Raw genomic sequence first — 13641 nt, forward strand, 5'->3', positions numbered from 1 at the left:
AGTTCAAAACGGCGTGTCTTGTGGTTATTGTACTGTGCCTTATTGTTAGATGTGGGACTAATGATTCAGAATATTATCAGCTCAACAAGACAGACTTGTACTTCAACTTGTCCAGCTTCTCACATAATGCATCTAACTTACTTCTGCTTCACTCTTGTATGAGCGTTATGACTGTTCTCATGTGTTTCTGTTGATACATCGGGTTGTGGGCACGTTTCCATTGACACACTCATCAATAATCTCCTTTTGCTTTTTCGCCGAGTGAACATCAATGTCTTTCATTTGTGCAAAAGGAACTGTGGATGGAAACTTGTGAGGAAGCCATGAACATGGCAGCTCCGTGGGGCGATGTCTGCCTTTACTCTGTGATTCATTTCAAGGTAAAATAAAACACTGGCTACATGGGAACAGGGCTCAGCACGGCAGCCAAACAGTCACTGCTGGTCCTGAATGAGCTGGAAGCCGCTTCATCCAGACACTCGTCCTGGAGCCGGAGACAGCTGTGAGACCACGGATTGTAGTATGAACCCAGACACGGGGCGCTTCATGTTCCGACATTTGTTTTATTGGTGGTATTTACACAACAAGTAACGCAGAAATAGTTGTTAATGTCCCATGGTCGATAGCGGAAATGAAAACTGTTTTACAGGAACGTGACCGGGCTATGTGATGATGCTAACTACGGGTAACGGGACTCAAGCCGCGCCGGCTTTCCGCCGCAACTGGTTGCGAAAAAGCGAAAAACCACATAACGTGTCGAGCGATTAAAATCAGGGAAGCAAGCGTTACGCGTTTGGTGTGAATTCAGCATCAACCTGCAGACTTTTGTACATCTTGAAACTTTCCTGTGTGTAAAAACTTGTCTCCAGTACGCAAAATCAATAGCAAAACCAATTGACAGGCTAACTAGGTGGACCCCAAGATGACGCGGATGAGATGATGACGTCACGTGAAAACGCTCTATAGTACTCACAGCAGTCCCAGCTCCGCCCCCACCAAGCCCAAATTATTGAAATGTGTTAATTTGTAGATTGTTTGATAATATTCTGCAGCTGCAGCTGCAGCTTGACCTGACCTGACCTGTGAGCAACAGGTCAGGTCAGGTCATATGTTTTTACAGCTAAAACAGGCTGGGGTCAAATTGACCTCAAAGAACACCGTTGTGTACAAAATGTGTACAGGACATTGAGAACATATCATCACGTTAAATGTATGTTTACCCAGTTGTCCCGGTTAAATTAGGAAAAGTCATAAAATATGAAGCAAAAAAAAAGATGGTAATTATTTATTTACAGATGTTAAACATTGAATGGGGTCAAATTGAACCCAAAAGTAATAGGAGGGTTAAGTATACTAGCCAGGTTTGTAATGCTGGGCTCCCGGGGCTCCTCCATTCCCAAGGACCCACCGACGATCCTTCAAACAGACTAGAGCAGCAGCAGCACCCCCCCTAAATAGACTGTCCTGGGTAATTGGACCGTGCCATGTTACCTCAGCCAGAGGGGTGTCCTCAGCAGCCAGGCTACTCTGCACCACTAGGAAGAGAGGTCTCCTCTTCCGAAAAACCCTGTCCTCTCTTTCTTTTTCTCCTCCTTCGCCTTCATTTTTTGTACCATCTTATCCACCTCTGTCGTTTGATCCGCCAATTTTTTGCCAAAGACACCTCTGCTTTTCTTCTTCATTGAAAAACATATGTCTTCAAGGTCCTTTTTGTTCATTATGAGCGTTTGGATTTGGATCTCTTGAGTTGCCAATTCCTCATCCCTCACTTTTGCATTGATCTGAAACAGCCTGATGTCATTCTCATGACTCCTCAATGTCTGTTCGAGATCTTGAATGCGTGTCTTCAAGCTGATCTCTTGAGTCCCCCATTCCTGTTCCCTCATTTTGCCTTTGCTGTGAAGCAGCTGAATTTCAGTGTTGTGACTCGCCTGTGTGTCTTCAAGTTGTTGGGATTGAGCCTTAAACATCTCAAGCAAATCACTATATTTCTGCTGATTGAGGATCTCAGCTTCCTTCTGGTGATGTAGTTCTTCTTTTATTTTGGCAAATGCCAAGTCTTTCTCCTTTATTTGTTGGAGGGCATCCAACAACAGCTTCTCCGTGAATGCTCGACCCTTCTCCAGTCGGCGGCATTTTACTTCTCCTTCACGAACCCGTCTGCAGAAATTCCACTTTTCTACTTCCGCTCTGCTCCATTCGTTAATTAAACGGGCAAAATCTTCAGCGGAAGGAGGTGGTGCTTGGTTCTTTGGGACAGGAGGCTCATCCCCATCCATGAGCCGAATGTCAGTGGCACCAAATGTGGCCTTCGGTGGATTGGCGCACTTGTTCTTTGGAACAGGAGGCTCATCCCCATCTAATTCCCTTTTCTGCCGGCTAACTACAGCACCTTCGGCTTGTAGCAGTTCGGAGTGTTCGTTCTGAACAGTACGCATTAACCTCTTTTGCCGCCGGCTTAATCCAGCACCTGTGGCCTTTGGCAGATCGAGGTGTTTCCCAGCAGGCTTGCCCGTCGTCTCCGATACAGCGAGGGACATGTTTGTGTAAAAGGAGCTCTGGTGGACAGATGAGCTGTGGTGGAGTGATGAGCTCTGCTCGGAACAGAAGACCTCCAGTGGACAGATGTCCTCTGGTGGAAACTGGTTGTCTTCTATCGATGTCTTGTAGACTGGTATGACTGCTTCAATACTATGGGGTGGTATGACTGCTTCAATACTGGGAATAAAGGTATGACTGCTTCAATACTATGGACTGGTATGACTGCTTCAATACTGGGAATAATGGTATGACTGCTTCAATACTATGGGGTGGTATGACTGCTTCAATACTGGGGATAATGGTATGACTGCTTCAATACTATGGACTGGTATGACTGCTTCAATACTGGGAATAATGGTATGACTGCTTCAATACTATGGGGTGGTATGACTGCTTCAATACTGGGGATAAACTACGAACTGGAAAAACTCTGGAGAACTGCTAAACTGCTTGTAAGGGTGTGCTTCTGACTTGTATGACGATTTCAATACGTGGCAAAGCATTGTTCAGAAGCGGCTCCTACTAATAGACCAAGGGAATGCATTCTAGAAACTGTGCCTTTGTTGTTGACCAATTAGAGGAGGCCGCTCTGACTGAGAAGTCAGTCTTCTCTCATTAAAGGCAAAAAAAGAAGTGTCGATCCATCTCCATGGATACGACAGGGACGACAAACCAAAATGGCGTCCAGTAAATATCTGAGGTTATATTTCCCCATTTTTAAAAACACAAGTTTACTTTGAAAATACCACACCGTTAGCTTCATCAGTTGATGAAGCTAACGGTGTGGGTTCATACTCGTCTCCTCCTCCGTGATTCCCCTCAAGTCCTTCCGATGTGCGGCTCTGACCGTCGGCAGAAACAGAAGCACGGAGGCCCACTTCCTGTTGACGCCGCACGGTACCGTGAGCATGAGGAGGTAGAACAAATACCGACCCGTTACAGGTCAGTCACGCTAAAGGCTCGACGACGCGGAAACGGGGCCAGATGTCTTGTTTGAGTGCTGTTATATCGTTCTGATAACATTACTTTAACATAAACGCTGCAATACACATAGTTTTTTTACTTTTTTCAACTTTGCCCAGCAGTTTTAATAGGGTCCTCTCGGACTGACTACGTCAGTCGCTCGGACCCTAATAATCAGAAAAGGGGGGCAAGGTACTAACGATATAAAACAATAGCACTTGAACACTGAAATAATGTTAGGACTTAAAATGTCCAGGGTGCCACACATGCCTCTTAAGTACTGAACTGGCTTTTTTTATTTGTGTTGCCGTGGTCAGGTGTGTCCTGCGGGAGAGACGGCTGTGAGAAGCAGTGTTGCTTCAGCGGCTGCAGGCGGAGACGGACCAACCGGGCCGATGGGTGTCAGGCTCGTCCTCTTTATCCAAAAAGCCATCATGAGATTATAAAACAGACATCTCAGTATATCGGGATATGAATGGATATGAGACACACATATGACACACATCGTGAGTGGGATATTTAATTCAGCAGGTTTTAAACTGATCAGAAACAGTTTAGTAGCTTTGTACTCTGTGTAAAACCCCTTGGTTTGATTTTCATATTCCTTCTTTCATTTCTATTCCAACCTCGTTAATAAAGTAAAACCATGAACCGGGTTGTTTATGTTCACAAAGTAAAATTATGAAGACACAAAGTATTTAAGATGCAAAGCGCATCTTGAGCATCTGGTCATTGACTTTACTGACGTGAATATTTTGCAACTCTTTTGGTGCGAACGCAGCATAAGACTGTCGAGTTAAATACAATTATTAATTCAAATAACTAAGCTGCTTGCAGGAGATGGCTAATGTGTGTGTGATTATGCACATTATGCATCCCGTGTTCATACACGATTCTCTTGATGTATTTTATATTTACTTTAATACGATTGAACAAACTGACAAAGTAACTGAGCGATACTTTGATTCCTGGTTTGAAATCATTCTTCCTTGGGACACGCCTCCTGAGGACCAAGCTACACCCTTTCAGGTGTCTTTATTCAATATTCAAAGTATCATATCCATAATCCTTGAAAAGCAAAGACAGCATACAAAATGACTGTAACAGCATTTTATTAACTCAGTGACTTGACTCAGTTTGTACATATTGTATATTCATAGATTTCATGCTTTACAGGAAGAGCTCATGCATTAGGCCCCGCAGTCTTGCTATATTTTTGGGGGGGAATCAATAACATAATGCATGAACCCATCAGAATTGTGGAGGCTTCTCAAGCACCAACATATGGACAGCAAGGAACGAAATACAGAGGACCCATATTTGACCATTTATCCATTTACGTTTGCTTTACCTCAAAGTCTATGGAAAAAGTAATACTTTCCCTTTTTAAAAAGTGCATATACCGTGGAAACGTAATTGACGGCACCTCCAAAAACCCTGAGGGCCCAAGTCTGGAGCCAGGAATACTGAGACAGGAACAGGTCTGCACATGCTCAAAGTTAGGACACATTGTCAGCCAGTAAGTACAAGCAGGAAGGATACACATTCAAAGTATACAAAGAAAAGAAGTACATTTATAGTAAAAGTAAAGAGGTTAAAGATGCCCTGTGTGTGTTTGAGGCTGGAGGTTTACATCCCGAGGTACAGACAAACGCTTTTACAACAAGTCAGCTTAAAACCCGAAACACAAGCGAGACCAGGACATGACATGTAGAGTATTCTGTGCTAGAGAGGAAACAGGTCTTGTTTGGTTTTGAAGTCGAGCATCACACATAAAACATCACTTCACACATCATCACGAGCAGTAGAGGCAGAAAACAGTGATATAAAACATTTGAATGTGTGGAAAACAACACAGGAAATAAAAAGAACTGTCAACGATTTGACAGACGCTGACATCATCTTTGGTGAGCTTTTACTGGTGGTCGTAGCGACTGGGAGCTAGCAGCACCAGCACTAGCGGGTTGTGGGTCACTGTCGTTCCTGCATAGGGACCGTCCTGTCGGAGAGGTGCACACTCTGAAAGGTTGGTGGCGTTTGGTTGCATAAGGTTGTTACCCTGATCCAGTGCAACATGGCGCCGATCAGGAGAGACGTTCACACCAACGTGTGTGTTTGACCTCTGGAGGGTTTTCTTTGTTTGGTCGGAGGTGAACCGGGCTACTCGTGCTCACTGTAACGCTCCAACGAGAGGAAATGACCCCAAACTACAAGGGTTACAGAGGATGAGGAGACAGATTCAACCAATTCAAACAGCCTCAAGTGGACGAACCACCATGGCTGAATGCTCGTCAACAACATTCCCCGCTGTTCTCAAGGAGTGTTTCCAGAGTCCTGAAAAGACTCTTTAACCATCGGGGAACAATATTTCATTGGCGTGACTCGTTTACCTTATTCCAGCAAAGATGGAAGCTTCAATGACCTCCGTTCTTACTCAATGTGAACTAAAATATAAACATGTGTCACCACTGATACTGGTGTACATGTATATTGATGTTTCTATCCAATAGTTTGAAATTCATACAAAAATAAAGATTCTATGTTTTGCTTGTATTGTGAATAAAAATGTCATTTCGAGCTTCTACATTGGGCGACTTTCACTTTGAACCATCTCAATGGTGACATCAATACTTATCTTTACTGTCACTTTACCAGAACAACATTTAAAAGAAGAAATCACACTATATATCAATATATTAATATGTATCATATCAACATATAGATACGGAGAGCTTGTTCTGGACTAAATGGGGACTCGGGGGCAAAGAGAAGACAAGATGCAGAAAGAGAACGGTCGAGCTTTAACAGAACAACGTTTTTGGTTGTATTTCTTTGATTGACAGATGTGTCAGCCTATCACAGGCAGTCATTGTGGTTGTCACTTGCCTCTCATGAGGTGCACTCAGGCTTCCTCCCCTTGGGCTGAAGCAGCATTAAACATCTCTTCAGAAAGCTGAGTTATTTACAGTTACAGGACCGCAGGCTCGCCCACATGCAGCCTGGTCATGGACGTCCACTCATTTCAGACGCACCACAGACTCAATACATCAGAGTGAAGATGTCTTTGAGCTGTGGAGGACTCTCTCCTGAAGGCTTTTCTGCCACTTTAGAACTCAGTATGCATATCCTTAGCAAAGAAAAGTATCTTTTTGCAACAAAGCCGAGAGAACCGCTGGACAAACTGCAAGAGGACGAATTACTACAACACTGGTACTGAAGAACAAACTGTTACTGGAGACTTCCTATGAATTTGGTATAAACACACATGCAAAATGAATACATCACTATCTTTATATAAACAAGTGCCATTAAAACTAACAATGCTATTTACAAGTTTCATTCCCAAAGTTTGTACATGTGTACTTTGTATAAAGTTGCATAACTGGCTGAATACTAATCTTTTTCAACGTGTAGTGCTGGCTGAGAGGAAGTAGCATGAGGCTATAAAAATGATGGTGGTATGTGAAATCCATGGATTCTGACATCTGGATGTGGCGCCTCTTCCCTCCCAGGAAACACAGCCCAGTCCACGACGACCCAGAGGGAGATGAGTCCACCAGGGAGAGCGACCCGGGAAATGAAGCCAGCAGACGGGTTTTCTGTCAAAGCCCTTCTACCCCTCAGGTGGTGGGGGCAAACTGGTCCTGCTCTATGGGCTTCTTCACCCAGGCGCCCAGCCCGGCTTTGTGGAAGGCTCTGAAGAGCGCCTGCTTGGCGCCGTGGTACTCGGCGGCGGCCTGCTTGGCCTCGTGGTAGCTGCTGGGCCGCACGGCTCTGATCCGCAGGGAGGAGGACAGCTGCAGGTCAGGAACAGAAAGGACACAACGGAAGTCTTAGCTGTGAAAGTGATGAGGACGCTCGGCCAAACTACTGTAATGTGAGTGCGTTTTGCCTCCTAAATCGTCTTCATCACTGTGCAGGAGTCTGATGGCGTCGAGGAAGCGGGCTGGAACTTACACCACAGCTATGCTAGTGTGTTTGCAGTAGAAGTCATGGTAGTCTCCTTTACGGTACTGAAGAGGTTTTGTTTGCTTTATTTCATTCATTTCGACTGCAGAACAACAATAACGGCTTCTAAAGAGGTGATAGCAGATGCTAATGCGAAGAAGAGCAGAGAACGACACGTGAGGCTTTTCTTGAAGGAAAAGATTTCCCTCTTCTCCAGAACGGTTTCCTTGTTCATCCTATATTTTTTTTTACAAAAGTGAACATGAAAACTACTTGGTTATGTTGAGGAAAGGATTGTTGTTTATGTTAAAATGAGTTTTAAATGTGTGATGTAACTTGAATATGTGGCATTAGTAAGGTGTGTAACTGTATGACCTTCCTAAGTGACTCCCTGTGCATTAGAAGCAGCGCTGCGTGCTGAGGTCACCTTGCAGTGCAGGCGCGTCCAGCGGCTGTACAGGGCGTGCTTACAGAGCCTGGAGGGCCGGCCCAGGTCATCTTTCCCCGTGGTGGCGTTGATCACCTCTAAGCCTTGGTCTCCCACCGTCCAGTTCACACTGAAGTTGGGGGCTTTTCCGGGCTGACGAGCCTCTGCGTTGCTTATTCCTGTCGGCAGGGTTTCAGTTCACAGCGGACAAGACCAAGAGCATCTCAGGAAACACTCAAACAGACACCAGGACAGTCAGCGAGGACATTTCACACTGCGCTGAGGATCACACAGTCACTTTGCAAAACTCCATCAACTCTTGTTAACATGTAAGTCTGAGCCCTAATCTATGATACAATTATTAAAACGCTCCTGGTGAAATAAAGGTGTTTTTCAATTGGTGATTGTTTTTTATGTAATGAGAAATAAATTGAAGAACAGGAAAATACTGTGTCTCAGAGTTTAGACCAAGTGTTTCAGAGGTCTGAAACACTTCCCTCAAACTTCCCTAATATGGAAAACACACACAAAAAGAACACAGTAGACTTCCAAAGTCTCCACATGCAGTGAGAACATCCTCCTGAGTGAAAGTGCGGTGCGCATCTCACCGCTGAGCAGAGGTCTGTTCAGGCTGAAGGACGGAGGCAGGTCCTGGATCTCGGTGATCCTCTGGTACATGGCTCTGGAGAGGTGGTCCGCGTGGTACAGGCTGCCCAGGATGATGCTGGAGAAGTAGATGGCCTCGGTGAAGTAGCTCATCAGAGAGCCTTGCAATCCGACGACGTTCCACCTGAACGGGACAGAAGGGACACACGATGCCATCAGCTGACCTTCAGTTTGTCAGTTTGTGACCACAGAGGAAGAGACAACGGTGGTTTCATGAAAACAGATCTCATTCCAGCCCAGAAGAGTCCTGGACCTCCTGGAGAGTCATCATCAGTCTAATCAAAGCTCCAGCGGCCTCATGACAGCTGACAGAAGACACGGAGATGGAGTGATAGCAGCATGACGTCACTCTTCCAGTTCCATGTAAAACACATCATGCTCATGAAGAGTGCCGGCAACAGCAAAGCTGACGGATGCACTTTTACTCTATTTTATTTATTCAATATGAATCCAAAACCACATGAAGGTAACAGGTTGGTGTTTCTTTAACCTTCCAGATTGTAGCAGCCTTTAAAGAGCGTAAAGCAACACGAGTCAACAGAGCACCGGTCACAGCTGACTCTGTCATGTCTGTGTGAACAACACAGATTACGAAAAGTTCGAAAATGTCTTTTAAATAGAATTTGACAAAAAAAAGATATCGCGCGTGACATTTTGATTTCACAAAATCACAGAGGTTTAAACTTTTTTCATGTGTAAGCATGAGGAGATCATGCGTGTGTGTGTGTGTGTGTGTGTGTGCATCTGTCTGTCTGTCTGCAGCTAATCTGCTTCTGTCAGCAGCTAAATATAACCATGCCATTGTTCACGTGTTGTGTTGTGTGTTGTGTTGTGTGTTGTGTGTCGTGTGTTGTGTGCACGGTGCCACAGGCTCAGAACAGCCCGACTGCATTCACTTGATATTTTCATGCTTCAAGTTCATTTTCTTCCGTTGCCCGTGCACCAATAGAGTGATTGTGATTTGGGCTTTGAGTGCTACCAAAACACAGGTGACCTACACTCAATACTGCGCCTGAACGCATCCTGTTTGCTGCTTTCACTTCTGTACACACACCTTGTGTCATGTATCACTTGCTCACTCTGCTTGTGTGGCTTCTGAGTGTGTCCGTGCTCTGCCATCCCAGTGTGTGTGAACAGGAGGTGAAGCGACACACACCTGGCTATCTTGTCACTGCAGGACATGGTGAGCAGCCTCTCGCCTTGAAGAACCCCGTCCCATGTCTGGATGGTGCTGGTGGAGCGCACTGGGATGGTGCCTTCACCAGACTCGATCTTGGTGCGGAGCTGCCCGCGGGCCTTTCTGTTCGGGTGTCTGTCGCCCTGATCTGAGACGAGGAGAGACGCTTTACGGATCTTATGGTCAGCAAAACATTCATATTTAATAGAGATCTTCTTTCTAATCGACAAAGAACTTTCTGAGGAACTTTCTCACGTTATTTAAGTCCTAAATTAGTATTAGGCCAAATCATGAAGGGACCAAATGTCCCCAAGGTGCTATGCCCCGAGGCCTGTGTGGTGCATAGTGGTTCTATGTACTCAGGGTTCTACTCAGGGTTCTATGTACTCAGGGTTCTATGCACACAGGGTTCTATGTACTCAGGGTTCTATGTACACAGGGTTCTATGTACTCAGGGTTCTATGTACTCAGGGTTCTATGTACACAGGGTTCTATGTTGCCCAGTTCTATTCAATTCAGTTTATTTTGTACAGCCCAAAATCACAAATTTGTCTCGAAGGGCTTTACAATCTGTACACAAACATGTGTGCTCTCCCAGAGTCCTCTGTTCCCAAGAGTCAGGGGTCAAATATGAAGGGTCCTCTGTTCCCATGGTCCTCTGTTCCACCAACCCGATCTCATTTCCACATCCTCACATGCAGACGTTTGGTCAGGAAAAACCTGAAAAGATGCTCCCCGCTCTATTCACTTCATACGACATGGAGTATCGTGAAAACCCTTTTGAAAAGTTGATTTCATGTGTATTAACAGAATATTGACCTCGGGATCACAAGACCCTGGAGCATTGATGCGCTCCCAAACTAAACAAGTCCAGTTCTCTGGTTCTTCATCCGCTCACCCTCCATTCCAGCTTCATGGGGAGAGAAGATGCGGGCGTCTCCACAGGGGGAGGTGCTGATGTACAGGTGGAACTGGACGTTGTCCTTCAGTCTGAAGCCTTGTCTGTTGTCACATCTGGTGAAGATGGATGTCTGATGCTCCTCTTCGTGGTTACTGGAGACACAAATATGAAATCATACCAGACAGAATGCTGAAGCTGGCAGGTCGCCTGTACGCTGTACGTCAGAATGACTCAATCCATTTCAGTTCATGATAGACAAAAACTCTGTTGCATGATACAATTTTATTTGACTAGATTTCAGAGATTTGGGGTGATTAGCACACATTGCATTCTCCCTTATCATGGAGAACAGTTGGGTCTTTTCTAATAGTAGAATAGTAGACATACTACACACATTTACACAAGGCTCAGGACTCAGCAGCTCTTACCTGAGGAAGTGCTCCAGCTGGGAGTACAGGTACCTGATGAGCGAGCGGCGAGCCACGATCTCAGCATGGCAGTCGTTGAGGGCCAAACCTCGATCACTCATGTATTCACCATTGATGCACTTTGTTCCTGTGCACACGCAGATGACCTGAGCCTCCTTCACATCTGCACCTGGACAAGAAAGTATGAGGATTGAAGTCTAAAGCGGGACATGGATCTGGTGTCTTCATGCACAAACTGCTGTGCAGAAACCCAAAGACCAATGACCTCTAAAGTTAACCCCTGTTTTACCTAAGCTCAACCAGGCTAAAGTTCTATCATCTTCTCAAAAGCACAAACAGACTTCCATTGGTCTGATGGTCTTCAGTTCACTGGGCCAACCAGCTGGGCCGGCCAATAGGAACAGCGCTGTAAATCAGACTTGCTGTCAATCTGTCCCAGCAGCCAACATCAGTACTGCAAAAATAAAACCCTGTGGCTCCAATAGTGTTCCCTGCAGACCTCCATTTTAAAAGAAACCCCTCTTTTTATGAAACATTTGTAATCCATACACGTTAATCAATATAAAACTTTCCCAAAGTCTAGAAGATGACTTTTCTGTGCATGACTTCCTCGCAGCACCACACCTATGGGCCCAGCGGGTGAGACACAGGTGGCCCAGCGGGTGAGACACAGGTGGCCCAGCTGTGACACACAGGTGGCCCAGCGGGTGAGACACAGGTGGCCCAGCGGGTGAGACACAGGTGGCCCAGCGGGTGACACACAGGTGGCCCAGCTGTGACACACAGGTGGCCCAGCGGGTGAGACACAGGTGGCCCAGCGGGTGAGACACAGGTGGCCCCGCTGTGACACACAAGTGGCCCAGCGGGTGAGACACAGGTGGCCCAGCTGTGACACACAGGTGGCCCAGCGGGTGAGACACAGGTGGCCCAGCTGTGACACACAGGTGGCCCAGCAGGTGAGACACAGCATGTGCAGAAGGAAACCAGGAGAAACACTTTGGCTCATGGCCAAGTGAGCAAATATCAATGAAGTTATGGGCTCCATCTTTCTGTTTGCTGTCCAGTTCCTCCAGTACATGCAGGACCTGCCCCTAACAGATGTGAGGCCGCTCTAAATCAACATGGGTCGAGGGTACACTGATAATCACATTTCAAACTGGAGATGTGAAAGAAAAGCTGGGGTCAGAGTCGTGTTGGCTAAAAAATATGACATAAAACACAAAGGCATCCCTCTCAGGTCCCCAGAGAGTTGAGAACTAGGAGTAAACTTCTCTTCATCTGTAGCGTCCATGCAGTCCCCTTCACGTTCAGTGCTAAGCTTCAAACACAGCGCGTACAAGCTTTGTGGAATGAGGGTTGAACGTTTTCAGAAGCAAGTATCCAAATCACCTGTTGTCATCACGACACCAGCCAATACTTTCCGTCTGGCGTGTGGAGTCGTGAAGTTCTCCGTCAACTCGCTGAACTTGTCGACGACGAGGCGAGAGACGGCGTCGGCCAGGACCTGAGAGGCAGCCGCAGGAAATACGTGAAAAGAATTTTTAATTGAAAAGTCAGGAAATAAAGTGTGAACAAATTGAAGCCGACTGACTCCTCATCAGATTTAATATAATATGAAGATGAGAAAACAACAAAGCCTGCGAGTGATGAAAATAAAGGGAAAGCTCTTCTTATCTGCACTGAAACTATTATTGAATATTTCCATTAGGGATGTTGCCTGGTGTGAATGACAGGCAGCACCGTGAGCAGCTCAAAACAGGGAGATCCTCCGCTCCACTGACGCTCTGGAGAAGGAGGCTGGGTTTGCAGCAGGGTTTGGATAGCTCTCAGAGAGTGATGCTAATTAAGATAGCAGCCGTGTTATCAGCGTGCAGGCATTAGTTCATGTGTAAACAGATTCCTGAGTGTTGAACTCGTCTCTCCTGAAGCTCTTCACTGAGACTCTGTCAGGTCGGCCATGAGCGGTGACACAGCAGACGGATCTTTGGTTCAATGACTCGGATCCAACCAGGAAGTGTTTGCAGCTCACAGCCAAACAAGCCACGCCCACTTTATGGTTATGACCTTTGTCAGAAAGCTTATCACCGTCATAGGGGACTGTTGTCATGCCTTTCTCCTCCAAGTTTGGTCACAATTCACTTTTGCTTTGTGCTGTAATGTTGAAGGTCAATTGGGAAATGTTTGTGTCAATATCAAAGCAATAAATCAGATAACTATTATTTTATATTCATATATATAGACGTATATGTCTCTCGCTCTCTCTTTCTATATATATATATATATATATATATATATATATATATATATATATATATATATATGTATATATATATGTATATATATGTATATATACATATATATACATATATACATATATATATATATACATATATATGTATATATATGTATATATACATATATATATACATATATATGTATATATGTATTCATATATATATATAATATATATATATGTATATATTTGTTTTGTACCTGAATAACTAATAAAATTACTAAAACAATATAGACAGAAAATGTAGGTGGCGCTGTAAGCACCTCGTCAAGTTGGTTGCACTACTTTAAGCTGTAG

General features: G+C 45.1%; 1 protein-coding gene across 1 annotated transcript in view; it reads right to left on the reverse strand.

Moving 5' to 3' along the window:
- Positions 1–6660: 6660 nt before the first annotated feature.
- Positions 6661–13641, reverse strand: part of LOC137794003 (double-stranded RNA-specific editase 1-like) — a 49945-nt gene continuing 42964 nt past the window's right edge. Inside the window, exons 5-11 of the mRNA XM_068590526.1 lie at positions 12441–12555; positions 11052–11220; positions 10621–10775; positions 9702–9870; positions 8488–8669; positions 7880–8058; positions 6661–7301 (exon numbers count right to left, since the gene is read on the reverse strand). Of these exons, the coding sequence (XP_068446627.1) occupies positions 7125–7301; positions 7880–8058; positions 8488–8669; positions 9702–9870; positions 10621–10775; positions 11052–11220; positions 12441–12555 (1146 nt within the window). The 3' untranslated portion in view covers positions 6661–7124. The remainder of the gene's footprint in view (positions 7302–7879; positions 8059–8487; positions 8670–9701; positions 9871–10620; positions 10776–11051; positions 11221–12440; positions 12556–13641) is intronic.

This window comes from Clinocottus analis, unplaced genomic scaffold (genome assembly GCF_023055335.1).
Source record: "Clinocottus analis isolate CAN_PGR_092001 unplaced genomic scaffold, fCliAna1.0.p SCAF_24, whole genome shotgun sequence".
NCBI classification, from domain to species: domain Eukaryota; kingdom Metazoa; phylum Chordata; class Actinopteri; order Perciformes; family Cottidae; genus Clinocottus; species Clinocottus analis.